A 23,820-nucleotide genomic window follows, 5' to 3' on the forward strand; every position below is an offset into this window, starting at 1 on the left:
TACACCCTGCAATGCTTTGATTTCAATGCGCCTCCAAACTCACCAGTCCATTTTCAGACTTCGTTTTCAAATCAAGTTTTATTAGCCCAAAACCTAGAAAATGAGTGAAAAATATGAATTATACATATGATAAATGGAAAAGCATTTCTGATTGATTTCTTACAACTCCTTTCTAAATTGGCTGCGGATTATTAAAACAATACACCAAGGGTACAGTTACCAAACTGTGTTTTCATGAAGCAGGCAACACAGTTGTGCTCACTTCAGATAGCACCTGATTAATCCTGCTGATCTCAGCAATACAACTGGGACCAAATTGGGTAATAAAGTCCTCACTTATACTGAGCAAACTACTGACATCTGTCATCCTGTTCATGAGACAAAGAGACAGTCAAACTGTGTTTTCCTTCAGGCCTATAGGGAACAGGCAGAATTCTGCTTAAACAAGTTCCCCTCTCCTTCCAGCAAGGGCAATGGAAGCGATGAGAGAAAATTCTCTGGCTTCTAATGGAAATTACTGGAATACTTATCAGAACAGATAGTCTCAGTCCTGACAGTCTCAGGAGTGGGGCAAACTGAGAAAGACCAAACTTCTTTTGCCTTTATTTACCATATCCCTTGGTGAAAACATCCCTGGCGGATTTGCCCAGGTCAGCGTAAGCAGGTGGAACAGCCATCTTCTGCAGGGGATAGAAAGAGAAATTGCACCGGTCAGAAACATCCAATTCATTTGTGCAACATGAAACCTGAGGTCATTTCAGACAGTTTTATTTTCTACCCCCCCCCATCAATTCAATACAGCCTGAAGAATGTACCTGTAGCAGAGTGATTCGATTCTGCTTGTGAGCCAGGAGAAGCCACTGCCATGCATTTGCCATGAGGATGAGCATCACGTTACAGAACAAATATGTATTTAAAGGAAAAAAGAACCTGTCCTTGCCTCTGCAAAGAGCCAACTGTCATTCTCTTATCAGTGTAACTGCATGAATGAATGACTGTTCTGTAAAACCACCCCTCTGAAACATTTCTCCTCTTGCTTGCAGCAGATTTATGTGTTCTGATGCAAAGCAAGAAGGCCCCAAGCCACCCACTCAGGAAGTCTAACTAGGACCAGTGTCCAGCATCAGGAGTGATACTCCCCCCTAATTCAGAGCAGCAAACAGACAACATTTATGTAGCGAAATTAACAAATAGTCATTCCCAACAGCGGGACATCACAGGGGCAGCTTTCTGCATCGTGTTTTGTTTGGTGGGATGCCCACAGTGCCACGCTAGTCCTCATTTGCCCATCTTAAGCAGGCCCTGACCATTCCTAGTTCAGTGGCCTCCTGCCAGAGATACGAATACATCCCATTTTCTCAGCCATTGACAAAACTGTCTCATGTACAGAGGAGGAAACAGGATCCCAAGAGAACAAAGCAACCAAATCTACTCATCCAAGTACAGGAATTGCTTGGGGGAAGCAAAGTCAATCTGAAATTCTGGAATCCCAGACTGGTTTGTGTTGGAAGGGACATTAAAGCTCATCCAGCTCCAACCCCTGCCACGGGCAGGGACCCCTTCCACTGCAGCAGCTTGCTCCAAGCCCCTGTGTCCAACCTGGCCTTGAGCACTACCAGGGATGGGGCAGCCACAGCTTCTCTGGGCACCCTGTGCCAGCGCCTCAGCACCCTCACAGGGAAGAGCTTCTGCCTAAGAGTCATCTCAGTCTCCCCTCTGGCAGGTTCAAGCCATTCCTCTTGGCCTGTCCCTACAGGCCCTTGTCCCAAGCCCCTCTCCAGGTTTCCTGCAGCCCCTTTAGGCACTGGAGCTGCTCTCAGGGCTCCCCTTCAGGAGCTTTCTGTTGTCCAGGCTTCCCCAGCCCAGCTCTCTCAGCCTGGCTCCAGAGCAGAGCTGCTCCAGCCCTTGCAGCAGCATCAAATGGTGCACACCTTCTGCCTTTATAGACAAGATTTCATCATTTTAAGAAAGCAAAGGAGATGAATCATAAACCAGTCCTCTCGATACTGGATGTTGCGCTAAAATTCCACATTCCCAAACCTTCTGGTTATGCAAAAGTAGGAAGTAGTTTATTACACATGCATGGAAATGCTTAAAAATAATTCCCTGTCAATCCTTACTCCTGACTCTTCAGAGGAACAGAAAACTATTCCTTTAAACCACTAGGAAAACAGCTGGCTCTGAAGGGATGTTCCAAAGACTTCCTGGCTGCACTTGGACCCAGCTCTCTGGGCAGGCACAGCACCCCACGAGTATCAGATCCAGAGCTTCAGCAGCCACTCACCTCCTCGAGCACTCATCCAACAAGTCACAGCCTGTTAAAGCAGGATATTGCTGCAGCCTACATGAAGAATCCCTGTCCTAGAGGGAACAAAACAGATCTGGTGGCTAAATGAAAGCCAAGTCTTCCCAGAATGTAAATCAGTTGGATACATGGGTGAACACCATGATGTAGCTTCAGTTGCAGAGACTACCTGGATGCATGTCATCTCTGTCCTGTTACAGTTCAGTAGTAAGATGAAGCCTCAAACACATAAGAGTTAAATAAAAAGGGGGGGAGGGGGGGGGAAGGTATCCCATATTCCAAAGCAGTTTTAGCTGCCTATATTAGACCAAAAAATCTCTCTTTAGTTTTTGTGCGAACATGAACGTGGGGATTCATTGTTTATATACAAAACCAGCCTTTAAATAAAACTCCATGCACCCAAAAATCCCAAACCAAGCAGTAACATTTTAAGTCATTCCTCTGCTCCTTGGTAAAGTCACTAGAAGCTGGGTGCAATGCTTGGAGATTGTAGCCTAGAGTCAGAGCTAAGGCAGCACTTAGGAGGGGGATGGATGGATCCAGTTTGGGCTCTGTGTGTGCAGATGTTTCTTTCCTGCCAGAGCAGCTCAGTCCCCTGAGAACCCTCTGATGGGTTCTTATTTCCATTTAGCATCATCAAAAATTAAGATGTTAGAAATCCCTTCTCTTCCCCAAGCTCATGAAGCCACTGGTGTCTGTGTGTCTGAACTGGACACAGCCAGGCTCTGTGGGTGGCTGAGCTGCCCTTCTGCTGCAGCCCAGGCTGTGGCCATGAACAGTGGGAGACAGCGAGATCTCCACTTAGGCAATTACTATAATTAGGGGGCAATACTGAAAGGCAAATCCTTGCCGGCTGTAAAGGCAAATCTTGCAATGCACATAGAGCAAGGTGTTCAGATCTGCTGAGTGTGGGAGCCACGAGGAGCCCTGTACCTGGTGGTTAACCTTGCTGTTGTCAGCAAGAACAGAAAGAATTGTTTCTGTTTGCCCTGGCTAATCAGGAGCCTCTTGTTTAACAGATGGAAAACAAAACTGATTACATCCTGTTGAGTGCAGGTTGTAAGACAAGTGTGCTTAGCAGGGATTCAGACTCTTAAAGGATCAAGGAATGGCCGTGGCCAAGTGCCCTTGCTTTTCACCAGTGGGATCCCAGCACGTTAACTCCAATTAGGTTAGGACTGAAATGAATTCACTTCTTTTATCCTTGTCCAACTGGGCAAATAGCTCAGTGCCCGTGTACCTCAACCCCTGCACAGAGCAGGCCGAGTAGAATATATATAGCATGTTCTAAGTAGGAAAAGAGTTTGATCTTCTTGAGTAGGAAATGCTGGAGCACAAGTCACAACTGAAGGGTCTGTAAAGTGAGGAGTTGGGTCTAAGTGCTGCTGCAAGCACCACCTCCATGAGTGCCTGATTTGTAATTGCCACAGGGAGAAAAGAGGAATCTTCCTTTGGAGCTGCAGGATCCAAGAGCCAGCCCTAGTGAAGAGTTCATGAAAGATGAAGCGGCAGCTCCAGCAAGCCAAACCTGAGCACTTCCCAGTGTCCCAGATGGCAAAGTCCTCACCCAGCAATTCAGTTCTGGGCAATTAAATCAAATTCAGCCCAACAGGCAGAAAAGCCCAGGGTGCCCTTGGCAAGTGCAAGCATTGATTGCAACCAAAGGAAATCTCTGCTTCGTAACTCTCCCGAATGCCTCAGTTTAAGTTTCCCCCCACAGACTGATCAACCTCATAATTATTACAGGAGGGGAAGGAGCAATCTATACATCTCAGATGAGAATAAAATCCATGACAAGAATAAAATCTCCATGCAGACAGTGGGAACCTGTCAGATTCAAGGCGAAGAAAATAAAAAGGTTGGATTTAACCTTACTGTGGCCACATTTTTTGCTGATACATCCGAACTCGTGCACCATTTCTTGATGGTGACAGTAGTTCTGAACATGTCAGTTCCTCGTCTCCACAAGCAGCACCCCTGAAGAGATGGTAACTGCAGAGCTGGCACGCAGCAGGTGCCAGGGATATGTCCCACCAGTGCTGAGCTGGGAGGGACAGACAGCATCAGGGTATGGACCAGGTACTGCCTGGCTGCAGGAGGGAGAAAGCACACGAGGGTCTCCTGTCTCAGGATAAGCAAATTCTTCCCTGTGAGGGTGCTGAGGCGCTGGCACAGGGTGCCCAGAGAAGCTGTGGCTGCCCCATCCCTGGCAGTGTTCAAGGCCAGGTTGGACACAGGGGCTTGGAGCAAGCTGCTCCAGTGGAAGGGGTCCCTGCCCATGGCAGGGGTTGGGGCTGGAGGAGCTTTAAGGTCTCTTCCAACCCAAACCAGGCTGGGATTTCTCATTTATCTCCTTCATTAAAGGAGAAATTATTCCTTGATAAGAAGGAACTTTAAGCCGCAGCCTGTGCAGTCATTTCCCAACCAACACAGGAATAAACAGACTACAAAAGATGGTGCTTTTGCTCCCCAGCAGAACAGGGCCCAGCTCTCTCCAGGCTGGCTGAGTCACCAGCTCTCCATCCCAGATGCAGCAGCATGGTGCTGGCTCCACAGTTTGGGTTTATGATCCGGATCCTGAACCCATTCGAGTCACGAGTCCAGCGTGCTCTGACTCAGGTTCAGAAGCCCGATTGTGCAGGGATTTAAAGCCACGCTTAACCATAAACGCATGAGTAGTCAGGCTGAGGTCAAACATCAGGTCAGGCATACTCACAAGGAGCAGCCAGTGCAAGCACGTGATTTGGAAACACTCTGCATTATGGGACACAAACTTACCACCACTTTTGCCCCAACATCACATAATCCATGCACCATTACGAGTCAACACTGAAGCCTCTGGAGCCCACAGCTGCTTTCATGTAGGTATCAGGAACCCCGTGCAGCATCCCTCCAACACCCGCAGGATCACAGCAGCCTGTCGCAGCCCCGCTCCTGAACTGCACGCATGATGGAGCAGAGCTAGGCTGTAAAGACTGGTTTGTGCAGGATCTCTGCAGCCCAGTAACCACAGGAGCAGAGAGGAGTTAAACCCCTTTAAAGCACTAAATATTATTATTTAGTCTATACTAATATTTATGGAATGAAAGAAAGAGCCGGCTCTTAATTGTATGGGTGTAAATGAAGACTGACAATGCTCCACAGCAACCCCTTATTAAACTATCACTTACAAGTGTCAATTAGACAAAGCTGGAGATCGTGCAGCTGTAGCTGTTGTAGTTACTGAAGCTGCAAGGGAAGAACAAAGAGCCACATGCCCGATGTTCAATTAAACCTCCAGGTTAACTATCTGCAGAGCAGGAGTCGCAGGGGCCCCGGCACAGCGCTCCAGAAGGGACATGTCCCTGCAGAACAGCAGCACCAGATCAATGGGGATGACTAACTGAAACGGCATTTTCTCTTCCAGCACCATTTGTCAGCTCGCTGCCCTCATGCACAAGAGGAGCATTCACACACCAGAGCTCAGGCTGCATCCCGGAGCTGTGGATGGGGTGATCTCCACCTGCAGCAGATGCCAAACGCAGGAAGGCCTGTGCTGTGCTTCCCAACTGCATCCAGTGTGCATCCTGCAGAGCACCAGGGCTGGGGACATCACTCCAGCTGCTATGGCAACCGACAGGATGTCCTGCATCCCATCACACACCTCCCTGCATTACCCAAAACGTGGGCAGGAGGAAAAGCAACTGAGTGTGGAGCAGCGTAAACCTTCAATGGAGAGTGGTGAGGAGACTATTCTGGGGCAAAAGCCCTTTTCTGAAGGGATTCTGACTGGATTTCATGGATGAAATGCCATGAGGCCGGTGATGATTCAACCACCCACAGCTGCAAACACCACAAACTGCAATGTGCTTCTGAGCCTCCACAGGCCATGTGAGAAACAAGACGGGCTCCGTGTCAGCGGGATCGCCATAAATATTCCCCAGGGACACAGCCATGGGGATGAGTCAGCTCCAGTTTCAGGGAAGATTTGTTCCTCTCTTTCTTACAAATGCCCAAAGACCAAATGAGTCTTTCACCCTCCAGCAGGAGTTGCTGCCAGCGAGGGCTGTGACGAGGCAGAATGGAGGTGACGGCACCGCTGCACTCTGCGCCCTGCACAGGAAAACCCAGTCCTCAACATTTATCATGGAGTGGTTTGGGTTGAAGGGACCTTAAAGCTCCTCCAGCTCCAACCCCTGCCACGGCCAGGGACCCCTTCCACTGGAGCAGCTTGCTCCAAGCCCTTTGCAACCCTTTAAAACTGACATTATCCCCCCACCCCGGCCATGCATAGAGCTACATTTTGAGGATAAGCAGAATAAACCGAAACAGACATCAGCCTGGCCGCTCGGAGCGGGGTTTGGGGTTACGCTGCCTGCCGGGGTCAATGTGCCAGCCCGCACAACGGAGCCCGTGTGAGCAACGTGGGAGCAGCTCAGCGCCAGCCCCGGCCGGCGCGACCTTTGCTCCTCGCAGCGGGTGCACACCGGCGGCAGCGCTCCCCGGGCACCCCGCGGCTCCGCCCGCCCGGTGACCCACGGCCTCCCCGCTGGCCCCGCTCCGCGGCCGGGCTCCGGCCAGCGCCGGTGCCGACCCCGCAGGCCCGGCCGCCCCGCGTTACGTAAGGGCACGGTCACCGCGCGCGACCGCCAACACACCCCCCCCCCCGCTCCCACCGGGACCTCCCCGGCTCCCCCGTACCTGCCCCGGCCCCGGGGGCAGCTCCCGCGCTCCCGCCTCGGGCTCCTCGGCGGCGGCGGCCCCTGCCCGGCGCTCCCGGCTCTGCGGCGGCGGCTGCGTGACGGCACCGAGGGAGGGGACGGGGCGGGCGGCGGGGCGGGACCTGCGGCTGCACCGGCACCGGGACCCGGAGAGGGGCTTTGGGCAAGGGGAACGGCTTGAACCGGCCCGAGGGGGGACTGAGATGAGCTCTTAGGCAGAAGCTCTTCCCTGTGAGGGTGCTGAGGCGCTGGCACAGGGTGCCCAGAGAAGCTGTGGCTGCCCCATCCCTGGCAGTGCTCAAGGCCAGGTTGGACACAGGGGCTTGGAGCAAACTGCTCCAGTGAAGGGGTCCCTGCCTCTGGCAGGGGTTGAGCTGGAGGAGCTTTAAGGTCCCTTCAACACAAACCAGGCTGGGATTCCATGATTCTAATTAAACTAAAATTACCCAGCAATAATTCAATCCTAACTTCCCATCCAGTTGAAATTCCCATTCCCAGTATTCCTGAGCCCAGAAGGGAGCAGTGAAGTCAGAGTTTTGAGGCTGGCGATGCCGTGTACGATGGTGTCTAAAGGGGATGTTGAAGGGCAGTGAGCAGCAAACCTCCCTGTACAGGGTCCGTCACAGGGATGCTCCCGTCAATTACGGAGCTTCCCACCTTCCACAGCTCCCACTCAACCACACGGATCAGCCCTCACGGTTCACAGGGAAGCTGAGGCTGAGCCCAGAGCAAAGCTCCCAGTGACAACAGGTCCCATGTGGATAGGAGCAGAGGCTGAACTGTGCTCGTCCAGGGTGAGATGAACCCACCCTTTGCTGCTGGAGGCTTCTGCAGAGCTCAGAGCATCACCCACAAGGCACTCAGGAGAATCAGCCCCCCCAGGGAGCTGCTGCTGGTCTTGAGCATCACCTTCTGGCCCAGCATCCAGGGGAGATTTGTGTTAGGCGCAGACATCACTGCTGAGAGCCCCCATCCACCGTTAGCTCTGATTTACTGCTTTCTCTTTCTTATACAATGAATCCTTTCCTACTCTCTCCCTTGCACAGTGGCAGTGGGTGGCAGGAGGCAGTTTCCTGCCTGTGCTCTTGCCTCATTCACACCCTTGCTGCCCCAGCAGCATCCCTCCAGAGATCCCATTCCACACACACAGGGCACTTAACTTCAAACCAGGGTTCAAGCTAAATGAGCCCTGCAAGGGATGGATTTCCTGTTGAACAGACACACATAAATGGTGTGTGGGATGCAGTGAGACCTCAGGAATTTCATGGCATTCCTGCTGGGGTGGTAGAGGAGGAAGGGGTGCATGTACCCACGTGCAGACCTTGGAAATGCAGCTGTAGCAGCAAAGGCTGAAGTAATTGAGCCTGATCCCAACTCCTCACTGAAATAAAGCACAGAGCCTTCCACTGGGACAGGAACCCATGGATACAAGAGGCCTTTTTCAGATCTGGAGAGTCCCTTCCAACCACAGTCATTTTGGCAACCCTGAGGTTTCATAACCGGAGCACAGGGCTGACATGAGGGGGAAGTGCTGGCTTTGGGCAGCCTCTCAGCTCCCATGTGCCCTCCCCTTTGCCCTGGATGGGGCTTGTCAGAGCCTGCCCAGGGCTGTCTTCACTCACTGCCCCATGGAAAGCCCCAGCCCAGCAGAAGCAGCCGGGTGGCTTTGTGCAAGGGTACACAGGGACAGGGCCCCAGCAGGGAGCAGGGGCATGGGACATCCCTCATCATCCCTTTGGCTCAGCCCCAGGGATCCCAAAGGGCAGTCCCTCAATGTGCCCCATGCCAGAGTGTGGCCCCAGCAAAGGTCAATCACACAGCGGATGTGCTTCACAGAATGCTCCCTCCACAACATCGTCCCTGCTGCTGCCCCATCTGCGCAGGTACATCCTTCTATTACCTCTAGGCATAAACCCCTCATTCCTACCCACAGGCATGCAGGTTCCTTACCTGCAGCCTGTTCCCTATGGCTTTCCTCTAGCTCGGGAGGTTTTCACACCACCAACCACCCTCAGACGTGGTGGTTGAGCCCTCACCCACATTAGGTTGAAATCCACCTTGCACACACATTATTTGCCCTGATTTTCACTTCTCTGGTTTTCCTCCTTCCAGGCTTCCACCCCCTCAGTCTCTGCCTGAGCCTCTTCCCTTCAGCAAGACCAAGAGGAAACCACCCAGGCCCGTGTCCCTGCACTTGGCCCTTGCAGCCCCAAAGGCACCTTTGGAAGTGTCAGTGGTTGTGACTGATTTCATGGGCTGCCTCTGCGGTAGAGGCTGAGAGGACACAGCTTAGTGTGAGGTGTCCCTGCCCATGGCAGGGGGGTTGGAACCGGATGATCTTAAGGTCCTTTCCAACCCTAACTGTTCTACGGTTCTATGCTGCAGGTGGGGTAAGAACAAACAGAGGAAGATGTTTGGTATCTGTGCAGAGCTTTTCATGTCTGGTTGGGACATGCATCTACCAAGAGATGGCAGCAAATCTCCTCACATGGATCTGGGCATCAGTGCCATCTGCTCTGCTGGGCTCTGTTTCATCCAGAGCTCTGGATGATCCTGGCCAGCACCAGCTGAACTCAAGGATAACACCAGATGTGCTCTAGGGATGAAATCTGTGCTTGGGACTGCAGGTTCAATTTTAGAGACTCTTTCACTGGTATAAGGAATCACCAAAATGCTGTAAAGGTCAGAGCCCCCATATTTTGGCAGCCTGGGGCTTTTGGAAATGCTCCATCTTAATTTTACAGGTGAAAATGGAATAAAAGGGAATCCATAATAATAGATTTGACAAATAATAATGCACAAATAGCTCATATAAAAGGTCCATCTTTGCCATCATAAGCTTTGGGCCTGGAGCTCTCAGAGAGGCTTGTTGCATAGAATCATAGAACCCCAGACTGGCTTGTGTTGGAAGGGAGCTTAAAGCTCATCCAGCTCCAACCCCTTGCCATGGGCAGGGACACCTTCCACTAGAGCAGCTTGCTCCAACCTGGCCTATTTAACTCCTGTTTGCTGGAAAACCTGGAGCTGCCTCACCCTTAGTTACATAAATCTGTGTGTCAACCAAAGGATTATTTTTAAGCCCTGTCCTATGTCATTGATGAATACAGCCATGACCCTGGTTCTGAGGCTGTTTCATGACAAAGGAACTGGGAATAAGTCCAAGTCAGTGGAGTTTCACTGCAGGTACAACAAGACCAGGCTACAGTCCTGGGCTGCATTCTTGATAGACACAGCCTTACACCTGCATTGTACAGCAGGTAGTGATGACAAGGTGGGAGCATGGGAGGATCATCCATCCCTCCAGCACTTCAGAGTATGCTTCTGATTCAATCCCTTTGGAAAACAGGATGAGTAAATCCGATGTGCATGAACACCTTCATAACTGTGCAAAACTGTCATCTCCTCCCAGAAATCCACCCCCCTAAAACGAAGCTGCGATAAAACCGCCCTTGTGCTCATTTACAGCTTGTGGATTGTACGTGACGGCCAAGATCGAACTGAGCTGCAGCTTCCTTCATGTCACACAGCGTGTTTGAACAGCTGAAAGCTCATTAGCCACAGACCAGGGATGTGTTTGTTCAGTAGAGCTTGATTTGATTTTTAATCATATGAATGGTTTTGGCTCACTAGCTTGCAGGGAATTCATTCACGATCAGGCAAGGACATGCTGATGGAGTGATGAAACAAGAGAGGCCGCCTCGCTGCTCGGTACCATGCTACATAAACACCTCTTCATGCCTCTTACACTTAGCAACTCAAACCAGGTTTTGGTCTCAGGGACAAGCCCTGACTGCTGCTGTTCCCAGGTCAGGGAAAGGGTTGTTTCCACTGAAGAACACACCGCATGGGGATGCTTCCATAGTTCTGCTGCTCCATGGGGCATCTCTGTCTCATCATCAACAGTTTTTACCTTGACCAGTGTGAATGGGCTGCTTCTGGTCACTGAGTATAAGGAGCAATTGCCACCATCAGCACAGCTGTGCAGCAGCCAGCAGGCTGGGCAGTGGTGGTGTTCCTACTCAGTCCCTACACCAGTGCTGTGCCACATAGCCTGTGGTGGGCTTGGGGGCTCTGGGGGGTTACAAGATGCATTGAATTTTAAGGAAGAAAACCCCAAAAGCAGAAATCAAAAGGGGAAGGCAATGAAAGCCAAACTCCCTGCGCTGCTTTTGATCTCAGAGAATAGCAAGGAGTTGACCTGACATTATCACACCCCTCATTCACTCCCTTTGGGTTATGTTTCTATTCCCCATAACAAGCAATGATTGAAGCTAAGAGCTGCTCTGTCACTGTATGTTTTCCTTTTCACTTCAAACAACAGTTGCAAAGGCTGCTACACTTTCCCTCACTCTGTCTGGACCAGTAGTTTGCTTCTAACAGAGCTGATGCAGGAGCTCTGTGGTCTCTGTCACATCATCTCCACATGCTGAGGCAATGTGCATCTCCCCAAGCAGGGGTGAAGGGAAGGGGCTCTGCACCGTTAGCACTGGGCATGGGCTGTCAAAGGAGATGTCAGAGCTTCTACAGGTGGAATTGCTTGGGGAGAGTTGGAAATCTGATGTGTCAGGTGGGGCTGGCTGGAGTCATTGCCTCTGAGGATGATGGAGGGGCATGGAGCTGCTGCAAGGGCTCTGGAGCCAGGCTGGGAGAGCTGGGCTGGGGCAGCCTGGACAAGAGAAGGCTCCTGAAGGGGAGACCTGAGAGCAGCTCCAGTGCCTAAAGGGGCTGCAGGAAACCTGGAGAGGGGCTTGGGACAAGGGCCTGTAGGGACAGGCCAAGGGGAATGGCTTGAACCTGCCCGAGGGGAGACTGAGATGAGCTCTTAGGCAGAAGCTCTTCCCTGTGAGGGTGCTGAGGCACTGGCACAGGGTGCCCAGAGAAGCTGTGGCTGCCCCATCCCTGGCAGTGCTCAAGGCCAGGCTGGATATACACCATTATATTGTCCTGAAAGCAACTTTAGAGACGCAGCAAAGATATTGTATGTAAGATAAACAGGTGATACAAACATGCAGAACATTATTTGCAGGCTGTTTAAATGCAGGAAGCATTGGTATGAATTTGGCAGAGAAGTCTTCTACATTGCGGTGACAGAGCTGCAAACATGATTGCTAGCAAGACAATCTGACACTTCTTTTACTTGTCCAGGAACCAACTGCTGAATATCATTGGAGAAAAGCTATTAATCAAATACAGTACAAGCAGCGGGGTGGCAGAAGTGGCCTCCAGGTGAGAGATGTTTCTGGCCACTGGCTGCTAAACCTATGTGCAAAGCAGAGCACAAATAACCCTTCCAGCCTCACCAGGAGGTCTATTTGCAACGAAAAGGGACACAAAGCACCTTGGAATGATGTGGGGCTGGATCACAGAGAGGTTCAGGTGTGCAGTGGATCACTCTGTGGGCACCATCCCAAAATGCAGCCCCGAAGCATGATGCTGATGGCCACAGGCACCAAATGCAGGTTGTGCTTCTCTGCTGCATGTTCCAGGGCAGGAATGTGGTCAGAAGGTGAAGACATCCAGCATTTCCCATTGAAAAGGGCTTGGAGAGAAACCAGCCCTCACACAATGGACTAGTTGGTATCAGAGGTGCAGTCCTGGGTCATCCTCAGTGTGTTTGGCAAGGAGATGCAGTGATGGGTGAGAGATTAAGGGAAGGCAGAAGCTGCCAGGGCTCACTGCTGATCATCACTGGCATGGCAGCAGGATTCATGCCATGTAAAACACTCAAGGAAAGCTCCTCTTGGCAAACAAGAACTCCTGGAGCCAAGAGGATGCTCGCGTTTGCCATCTTCCAAATGAAGTTTAAGCACCAGAACACTGCTGGAAGCAAACAGGGGGTTGGCAGCAGAATATCCACATTGGATTGATACTTGCCAGAATAAAAACATGAGCAGTTCAGCTCGATTTAAGTGATTATTTAATCAGGTCCTATTTAGGCTGAATAATCCTGCAAATACAGGCAGAATGTAACACTGCGTTTAAAACCAGAACTAAGAACATCTGCACCTCAGCTGCAGTGTTTGTTCTGTGCAGTTAAACCAAATGCGTGAGATCTAATCTAAATGTGGCTGGGCTATGTGAGCACATCCCCAGCCTTTACTGCAGCTGGAGTTTTGGTACCCAGTTAAATAGGACACACAGGGTTAGGCTGCAGGTCTTTAAACCCCTTTGGATTAACTTGAGTATTTCAATGAGATGTCCAAGTATTGTGATGAATCGGTTCTGCTGCTGCTTGAATGGATCCAACTGTGATAGCATTGAAGGAGATGATGGAAACTATCATTAGATTCAGACAGTAGAATGATGCAACATTTAGTGCAACAGTAGTTAGTGCAGTTAGAATGATGCAACAGTAGTTAGTGCAACAGATAGCATTCATTACATTATTTGATGTCCTGAAGAAGCTGGGTACACCCCTTCACAAGGATGCACACAGGGCATCCATTGGAGTGTTATCTTATACACAGCTTTTTCATTCAACCTACCTCTCCCCATAGCAGAAAGGGCATCTCTGGTTTGGGGAAGAACAGCCCATGCCAACAAGCTGCATGTTTGACCCCCTCCCACCCAGTACTGCAGAGAAGCAAAGTACCCACAGAGAGGACCAGAAGTGGCCAGTGGGTCCTTCCCCCCTCACATGGGTTTAAACCATGGTGTGATGCAGGCATAGCCAGAGTTCTCACTTCAGTTCCAGAACACACAGCTTCTCCTCTTCAAGGAGAATTAGGAGTGACCAACACCTGGCTGGTGGGAAGAGCAGGGATGTAACATGAGAAACTCGAGAGGAAGGACTACATGGTCAGGAGCCTGCAAGAGGAAAGACCTTTCACAGCCCTCTGAGCAAGTCCTGGCATCAGATTAAAGCTGGGTATTGAGTGCACTTGTACTCCCATCCCTCCAGGAACAGCACTGAATTAGCACAAGACAAACTGGTGTTTGCAATGCAAGCTGGGGGCTCTCTGGGGAAGAGGGTTGGGATGTTGCTGGAAGCTGGCTCAGCTGGGAAGGGTATTCCTCAGAGGGCACAGACCCTGCTGCAGGGGCAGAGGCTGTGCCACAGCACTGAGGAAGCCTAACAAAACCTCCACCTATTCACTCAGACACAGGAGGGAAACCAGTTCAGATGCTTCACTGCACCAAGCTGAGCTCAGGGCAGGCTCCTCATGGATCCCAGCGGGTTTGGAGCAGACTTCACTTCCTGAGCACAAGCCAAAGCATTCCCAGTGTCTGGCACCTCTGCGGGGCCGGAGCAACCCGTCTCTGGGATGTTGGCCTCGAGCACTCAGCACCGATCTGTGCTCTTGTCTGCAGCCAGTCTGGACTGGGTCCAGGCAGCAGGACAGTAACAGCAGCGTTTGGAGCATCCTGCATGGATACGGGTTTCCTCTTTTGGAAGAGATTCTGCTCTTTGATCTACTCCACCTTAGAGAGGGAAAAGGCAATTTTCCTCTTGGTGCTGAGAAATGGCAGGCCCAGCACAGAAATACAGTTGAGTTATGAAGGAATTAGGCAGAAGCTGACACCAACCACTGACTCCATGCACGTTTGACACATGGTTTAAGTCACTTTGAGTTGTAACTTTGATACATGTCACCAAGTAGTGACAGTGGAGGGATAGATGCCACAGAGGAGAGCCAGTTGCTCAGGGCCATGCAATGGGACAGTCACCACCCTGCTCTCTGCCAGCACAGACCATCTGACCACTGCCATTCTGCATTGCTTAGACTTTGATTGCCAATAATGGTGCAGCCAGTTATTTATACAAAGAATTCATAAAACATGATGAAAATTAGTTATTCATACACAAACAGAATACATAAAATATACTAAAAGACAACCTTTATAAAGATAAATAATTTTGGCTTTTTTATTATATGGTATTTCTTGGGCTTGTATTTAGTGCTGGTGAAGGATGGCAGAGCAACAGCTCTATCCTGGTCAACCTTGGGCTGGAGAGTGCAGGGATAGGGGTGCGGCAGAGCCACACTGAGAGCAGGATGGTGTTCAATGGGGCTGTAGGACAGGCTGGGTGTTTTATGTGTTACTCTGCTGGCAGAGGCAGCCACAGAAGCCTAAAAGTGAGGGAAGAGCCCTCACTGCCTGGCTTCAACTCTGCACAGCTCACACGTGCCATCTAGTGATGCTGAGGTCTCATATACAAGCAGCTCTCCCAGCAGGACCAAAAGCGTTCCAAAAGGTTTGAGAGCCTGGAGCCACGAGGATGGGCACGGGTGATGCTGCACAGGCAGCCCTGTTTGACAGCATCCCTCATGTAGGTGTTAGGAGTGATCTGAACACAGACCCCCAAAAGATACCCCAAATGAGATGTCTTAAATAGAGCAGCAAACTTTGTGTTCAAATTCATTCACCCTTTCATGCAAGGGGTAAAAAAATACACCTGGCAAAATTAGACCAACTAAATAGCTAAGAACTAAATAACAACTGAATATACAAGTAGAATATCTGATAGGTAGGAACTAAGTAGCACAGAAAACACCAATGCTTAAATGTGAAGAAACCCCAAGTTAAAAACACATTGATCAAAGATGTCCTGAGACCATTACCCAAGGGCAGAGCCCACATCCAGATCAAAGCCCTGCCCTTGCGTGGGATTCATAAGGGCAAAGGAACAAAGGTGGCAGACACTGGGATTACCCTTTTAATTCCTGGCAATGTGTTGGAAGGGCCCAGGCTGGAGGAGGATGTGGGAATAACCATTAAAGCAAAACTGGAAATGGCTTGTGCCCATTCGCCTCCAGTGGCATTTGTCACTGGGATGCAGGATGATCTGTACAGTTTCCCATCAGCAGGGAGACACTGTGGAGCCAACAGCCTCTCCTGAGCTGATGGGCTTGAGTCCAGTTTATGTTGTGGTGGCGAGGATGGAGAACCACAGCACTCGTTGCTAAGTGCTGGTGAAGAAGCTTCCTCAAGAGCTCATTAGAAATCAATGGGGAAGCAGCATACTCCAGAGCAGCAACAGGAGAAAACATGAGCCAAGAAGGTAAGGATGGGGAGAGAGTGCATAGGAGAGCTGGTTCCAATGTGTGTGGGGTGGATATTGGAGGGGTACGAATCCAGCCACCACTTCGGAGGTGTTTGTTGAGACCTGAATCCATCACTGGATGGGGCAGGCTGCTGCACAGAGGGCACAGCGACCAGCCTGCAGCCCAGGGCTCCTCTCATCCCCATAACTCATTTAAAGCTGGGACACAGTCACTTTGCATCCAGTGTGTCCAAACAGGCTTCCATGTTCACCTCTAGCTGCTCTGTCTTTCACGCTCCCGTTTACCCTCCTTCACTGAGACAATTACAGGACTGCTGTAGCCCAGCTACTGCTCCATGAAAGCAAGCACAAGACACTGGGAAGAATGGATCAGCATTTTCCTTCACTGCAGCATCGCTCCATTCCTGCCCCTAAGGAGGAAGCTGCTCTCACTTGTGTCTTCAGCCACTTTGTGGGGTTGGCTCTCAGGATGTCTTTTGCTGCCTGGCTTTTCCCTTGGCTGTCTCAAATCCTGCTGTTTGCTGGATTGGGATGTGGAAGACACCCCCAGATTCTTCCTAAACCATTCAATCCCCCTGTCATTCAGCACTAACTTGAACAGTTCCATTCACTTTCAACCCCCAAATGATTGCCCTTTTCCCTGAAACAGCTCCAGATTTTATCTCTCATTTCCCTATCCACCTACTCACACATTTCTCCACGTTTCTCCCTGAATTCTCTTGCTCCCTTTTCATGGCCTGCAGCTTTGCTTTTAACATCCAGAGCATTGTTTCTGGCAAGACATGAAGGTGTTCATCAGTTGCCAGCCTGAAAGCCATAAATACACCATTTGCATTCACATTTTGATAGTCCCTCCATCGCTGCCGGGATGGCATCTCTCCCTTCTCAGAAAGCCTGGCTGTCTCCATCCTCTTGGCACAGGCTGGGATCAAACCTTTCCTCTTTCCAACCGAGGTTATTCCAGCCATGACAGTCAGTGCAGCAACAAGGGACATTGCTTGGCTTGGGCTCCAGGAGCTTTGCTCTCTTCTTGGGTGTCTTGCAGCAATCTGGTCTCCTGGCGTAGAGCTGGGAGTCCCACAACACAGCAGTCCAGGGAGGCTCTGTTGGGCTGCTCACAGAGATAGTTTCATCTTATGTGCTCCCATGGAACCATGCTGCTCATCTCCAGCAGTGGCTGGGGTTCCTCAACTGCAGGGTACCCTCAGCAGCACCCTGATTTAAGAGCCAGGTTTGGAGTACATGGGATGAATTACAACCTGGCACAGATCCACATCCACAAACACCCACCATCACTTAGAGTGAAGCAGCACTTGAACACCTTCAACTGCACCTACACAGGTTCAGCTCCAGCAGAGCTGTTGCCTGTTCCCCCTCAGCTGAATCCAGAGCTGCAGCTCCAGCAATCACTCCCTGGTTTCCAGCACCCATCACAGTAGAGACTAAAATCTTCTGCCTTTATTGCTGAGCTATGGGAAATCTTTTATAGAGGACAAAACCAGACCCCCACTGGAGTGAGAAATGGGATGGAGAGAGAATGACTCCCAGAACCTGTGATCACCAACTGATATTTCTAGGTTAACAGATTTCATTAAGTCTTGTCCCCTTTTAAATCAATTCTGGGACTTGAGCAAGAAGATTTGAACTATGAATTATGATTAAAATGATGAAATATGTTTAAAAGCAGCCATAAAACATAAGCACAACCCTCAAAACTTATGGCTGGCATCATATATCCTGCCAGTTAACAGCTTCTTAAGCTCCAGGGAGAAGACATTACTTGGCTTCAGCTCTCCTGCATCTCCTGGGGAGATGGGCTGTCACAGCTCTGCATCAATGAGTTCTTAGGAGATGAAAGCACGAGATGAAGAAATCCATTCATTCAGTGAGTTTTGCACTGCCAGCAGTTACTGGTATCCCCGTAGCGGCTGACTTTAACTTCACATTCATCACTTTCAAAGCCATGGATGGCATTCCCCAGGTTGCAAACTCTTCCTTGAGTCTGCAGCATGCGGGAGAAGATTGACGTTACTTTTCTTATTATTACTTGGAAAAGACACCTTTTTCAGGTGGGCACCAGCCCCAGCCACCATGCCCCAGCTCTCTGCAGCCTGTTCACAGGCTCTCACAGACCATCTGTGGCCATGAACATGTGCAGTGCCCACATGGTACCATTTGAACCCCAAAGTGGAAACAGGTTGTGAACTTCCCCAGCACAGATCACACACACACAGCATCACCCTTCACTGCTGCTTTGAATCCAAGTTTGACCCAGTTTAGGTCTTCCTTTCTCTTTCTTTTAGCTCCTTTGAACTAAAGGAGCTCACTGGAGCAGCTCAGTGATTCAGAGGGTGCCCCATTCCTCCCATCTCACTGTCCTTTCCATCCAGCTCAAAGCCTCTCTCGTGCACACAGTTCCCTCCGACACCAGTAAAACACTATCTTCTTGTTCTCTGACCATTTGCCTGGCATCTTCCTGAAGCACTTCATCTACATCTTCCTACTCTTCCTGTTGCTTCTGTATATTCAAATTAACTTCTTAAAGGAGTTATCTGCTATTCTGTGCTTAACAGTAATACTATCTGTAATGATGCCTCACAGATCAATCATGTTTTCAGTCTGTGATGACTACTACATCTCTTATTTATAAAGCAAATCCTTTTAAAGAAGCTCTGGAATTGCTGAGGCTCTTGTACTACCTTATTCGTATTGGAGATCTTAATTGGACCTTAAATGGTACATGGTCTGTGTAGGCTGGAGGAGCTCACAAGCAGTTTCCATCTGATTTGATCAAGAAATACTTAAGCAGAGCTGGACACAACCACAGTCCTTACAGAAGAGTGGTTGTGCATCAGGCTTCACCCCACTCACAACACATGTGCTAACAGGAAGACAACAAAGGGCTCCTTTTTGTCCACCTTTCATCCCCCTCATCTCTTGCCAGCCTCAATCTACATCTTCCATCAGGCTGTGGGTATGTGGGCTTGAACCAAAGCCAGCCTCCCAAATCCATTGCAAATAGCTGCTGTCACACGAAAGGCTTCCACTGGGTTTCCTGCTGAGGCTGGCACTGCCAGGGTCTGCTTGGGGGACTGAGGATATTGCCACTGCATCACCTGCCTTCTGCACTGATCCCATTGCCCTTTTGTCATGTGTCCCACACTTCAGGATAAACATCAAGAGCTACCAGCTCATAGTATGACTTCTGGTAAGCCATCTACCTTATTTCTACAGGCAGCAACTACCAGCAGGGCACTCAGAAGGGCCAAGGGGTTCACTTCCTCAGTGTATGTCAGTTTCAGACAGAAGAGGCACAGAGCCACCACTAGGAAGGGACTTGCTTTGGTTTGATCTTTGCAGCACTCATCAGTGGGAGAAGAACCCTGTTTCATCAGGACAAAGCCAGGGCTCCATGGCTCATGTTTAAGGAGCGCACCAAGTACCAACACCAGCAATACCTCCTGAGCTGCCCCTTCACCCCTTGATCCCCAACATGCACATGACAGCCAGGGAGGAGCAATACTTTGCAGCTCTGAGTAACAGATGTGGGTACCCAATGCCCCTTCAAGCAGCAGCAGCACAAGATGCTGTCTGCTGTGATCTGCTTTAGTCAGGCACTGGACATCAGTCAAACAGGCACTTGCACCATTGCAAAACCTGCTTCCCACACACCCTGGGCACAGTGAGTGACCTTTCGCAATCTCCCAGGTGAGGACTCTGCTGGTGTTAGCACTGTGGTCTGTCCCAGGCTGGTTACCCCGTTACAAGTAAGCAGTTTGCATTAATGGTGTGCACAGCTTTAACTACCCATATATGTTATAGAAGCATTTAGACTAATTAGGAACTTGCACTTTCTGATGTGGATTTTGGTGCTATCCCTCCCGTTTCATTATGAATACAAGATCAAGAGGTTACAGACCAGCTTTTCTAAGGTGACCAGCACTTAAACACCTTGGCAATACTGAGCAATTACTGTGAGGCTGAGCAGTGCCTGTGTCAGAGCCAGGAGCCTCTCAGGAGGCATCTATTGCAAACACTGGTGTTGTTCTTGTAGACACAAGCCTCCCATCCCTTTGGTAGCAGCCCCATTTGCAGTACAGAGAGAGGTAACCCCAGGAGGGAGCAGAACAAGGTCATGGAGTCCAAGAAAATCAGATGTGATCTTGTGAATACACCCAAGAAGTGCATTTCTACCACTCAGCCTTACTCAAGGCTCAGGCAGGACTATTTGTAACAGCATGATGTTTCCACCAAGATACTTGCACAAGATGGAAACACACGATACCACAAAAGCTATGAAGTGCCCTTGTGTATGATGGAAGAGCTATTCCCATGAGAAGACTGTAGGTGTGCTTATTGCTCAGCCCAGGCATGTCTTCTAGGTCAAGCAGAGGGTGTCATTCCCTGTCTAGTAAAGGCATCCTGTGTTCATACCTGTTCATATCAGCTGTGGACATGGGGATTCTGCCTGTCCCATCCACTGATCACATGTGAAATTAAAGCTTTATCAACAGCAAAGGGGGACACTTTTGGACCCTACTCTCATACATAGAAATGGCAGAGGAGGATTCCTGCAGCTGTGGTTTTGCAGACAGAAGTAGAAAACCTGGATTTAGCCAAGCGAGCACTTGGAGGGCAAAGCTACCCATTGTTTCCTAAAGCAAAATGTAAAGGGCCATTTTACTTTGATGTTTCAATATTTGGTTTTAAGACAGAAGCATTCGAAAACACAGACTCCAACAGCACCATTTTCACACTGTGCGGTTTGACCCATTCATTAAAGGATTTTGGGTGGTGCATCTCTTGTCACACTGCCACAGCCTGGGAGCTTCTATGGACACCAGCACAAAATCAGCATCCCCTGGTGGGTTAGCCCAGAGATGCAGACATTTCTGGTCACGTTCAGTGGCCACACAGCTTGTTTGATCCTCATCCACATGTTCACTAAAGCTCCTAAGTACAGCTGAACACTGGATGAAGCCCAGGAGTGGACATCACTGTCATTTTAAGCCATTTTCCTTAGGAAACAGTATCCTTAGGAGTCACACCAGGGTAACTGAGCAGACCTCTATCAATCCCTGGCCGGTCTCTCCTTGCTGGCTTTCTCCCTGCCAACACCAGTGCGGTTTGCCCGGCTCCTAGCAGAACCTTCTTCACTTAAATTAAAATTCCTTTGTGGCCATCATCTAAGAACTCGTAATCCAAAGAACTCCAGCCATTGCACAAACCAGCTCCAACTCATACCTCCTGCAAGCCCATTGCAACGGAGTCAACAGTTACACCCAAAACCAAGGTACCAGAGCCTGTGAAGAGCTCCTGGGCTCCTCCTTTCTCCCACTGGGATTGCTTGTTACCAATCTTCCCCAAGACTTAATTCCAATGTAGTTTTCAAAGGGATTAATACGGGCTTTAAAGATCTCATTTCCAAGGGTGCATCCTCATATTGCATCTGCACTTTGCTTCTCCCCACGCTGTACTAACGAATGGTGGCATCCCCAAGGCTGAACCCCTTCAGCATCACAAGCCACGACCACCTTAAGCACCTCTTGGCTAAGCCTTGCCCGATTTTGCTGGTTTAACCTTTCTTCTCCAACACCCCAAATAGTTTTGCCCTTCTCACAACTCTTAATTAGCCAAGGAAAAGCTCCAAACCCCAGTGATGCCCAAACCTGAACACAGCCACTGATGAGGAATTCGTACCATCATGTGGTAGTGGGTAATACCATGAAAATGCCCATTTGTCTGGATAACTGAGCTTCATTCCAAAATCATGCCTAACATGGAAACTAACACACCACCCTAATGCCAATTATTAGCTTCAAAGGCAGCAGCACAGACTAATGCTGTAGACAGATAATATCAGACATCCTATATTAAAGCAAACACAGATGGTTTAATTTCATTTCACCTGGAATGTTCTGGCTCTCCTATTTATTGTGCTGGTCCCCATGTGTCATGGGAATGGCATCATCTGTGTTCCTCCATCCTATCTCCATCCCAGATGTCACCTCTGCTGACCTGGGCTGGTGGCACCACTCCTTGGTTCACAATCAAGCCTATCACCACAGTGTATCCTAATAGCAGTTACTAGCTCTAGTAAGGTGAAAATAAGACTACTGAGGAAAGGTTAATCATTAACTTCAAGTCTTAAAACCAAACCAGTCTCTCACCCAAGTTATAATGGGGTTCTCATTTACTTGGCATGAATAAAAGAGTTTGAGAGAAGTCTGAAGTGATCTGGGCTGCACAGAAGAGTTCCAAGGTATCTCCTGATCCAGTCCATCTTTAACAAGGCATTTTACTTCTCAGTTTAGGAGCATTTCAATAGCTCTCAGGAAGCTTTAACTAGCTTGTTTCACAGAATTACAGGTTGCAACAGATGCTGCTTGCATGGTGGATGCCAGGCTGTCTATACTGACTAATCTATATGGGTCCTGTTGGAGAAACCACTCCGGTCAATGGGAATTGTCCAGACTGAGCCCAGCTCTTTGTGCAAGCTTGTATATTGCCCTGGTTCATGTCAAGAACTAACTCCCATTTGCTTTACCTCCTGTCAGAGTTGCTCTTCTCTCAACTACTTCTGCTGCTGGATCTTTCTGATCCATGAGGAAAACATGCAGGAAGCCCCCCCCCCAGCCAGTGTCCTACAGTGAGTTAGACAGGATGATGGGGAGCACACAGATTGTGCTAGAGTCTTAACACCCCATGGATTGTGTGGAAACACAAGGAATGGGTATAGTGCAGTTAAAAGAGAATAGCTGCATAATGTGTATTTACCTGTAATTGCCAAGAATAAATTCCATGAATGTTTTTATGTTCCTTTTCCAAAGTTTCTGGCTTGAGTTCTTTCCAAAGCAACTGTTGGTCTCTCAGCACAGTCTTGTGCATCTGGCTTCATTCATTAAGCAGTTTGTTTCCTCATATGATAAAACCAACTCTGGCAGTTGACATAAGTGTGCAGAGCAAGAGCAGTGCCAAGCCATCAGCAAAGCTACTGCAGCTTGAGGTTGGATCCAGACATGACAAAGTATTCCAAAGTATTCCTTAACTAAGAACTCGTTACCCTGTACAACAGCCACTGCAGAGCCTCCAGCATCTGCAATCCAGGAGGGAAAACTCACAGGCAGCTCCAATGGGATGCAGACACAGGGGCAATAACTCCATGAACTCATGCATCAGCTATTGAGTTCCTCACTGCCAGAACAGTGGTGGGGATGAAAGCAGTGCAGAGCTAGAAAAAACATTACAAGGCTTTATATAAAGTGCTGCAAAACCATGGAGTTTTGTTCCTATTCTCTCCCAGCTCATCCTGTGGAATTCTATAGGACTGAATGATCCTTATTCATGGGATGGTTATGAAAGCCAGCAGAAACCCTGCAGGCAGATTAAATGCTGTGATACCCTCCAATACTTAGCAGTCAGAGGGACTCTCAGAGATTTGTATCTTTATACCAGACACTGAAAATTGGGAATACCTACTCCTAAAGAGGGAGCAGGAGTGCATCGTGCAGTGTATTCATCCAGTGGGAAACAACATGGATTTACCATCTAAAGACACCCATAAACTGCTCAGAACACAGAAATAAATCATTTACAGAAGTGGTTTAGTAGGGAATAAGGAATTCCTTGCAGGAAAGTGATGGGATGTGAATGAGGCTCCTGCATGTGCATCCTCCAAGAGATGCAGAGGAGAGCACACAGCGGATCTTGCCAACCAGGGCACGCATCTCCTGGCCATGACACTGGACCACTCACGGCTGTGGCACAACTTGCTCCTACCTTGGAGCAGGAATAACCAGGAGACAGCT

General features: G+C 49.4%; 1 protein-coding gene across 5 annotated transcripts in view; it reads right to left on the reverse strand.

The window, feature by feature from the left end:
* VDAC1 (voltage dependent anion channel 1) overlaps nt 1-23,820 on the reverse strand; it is a 75,876-nt gene that overhangs the window by 8,322 nt on the left and 43,734 nt on the right. The window contains exons 1-3 of one of the 5 annotated variants that reach the window (XM_034066631.1): nt 6,986-7,095; nt 611-680; nt 44-93 (exon numbers count right to left, since the gene is read on the reverse strand). In XM_034066631.1, coding sequence (XP_033922522.1) covers nt 44-93; nt 611-677 — 117 coding nt within the window. In that variant the 5' untranslated portion in view covers nt 678-680; nt 6,986-7,095. Of the gene's footprint in view, nt 1-43; nt 94-610; nt 681-815; nt 835-5,083; nt 5,103-6,985; nt 7,096-23,820 lie in introns of those variants that run through there. The other 4 variants (XM_034066632.1, XM_034066630.1, XM_034066629.1 and 1 more) reach the window with 4 other exon arrangements.

This window comes from Melopsittacus undulatus, chromosome 10 (genome assembly GCF_012275295.1).
Source record: "Melopsittacus undulatus isolate bMelUnd1 chromosome 10, bMelUnd1.mat.Z, whole genome shotgun sequence".
NCBI lineage: Eukaryota > Metazoa > Chordata > Aves > Psittaciformes > Psittaculidae > Melopsittacus > Melopsittacus undulatus.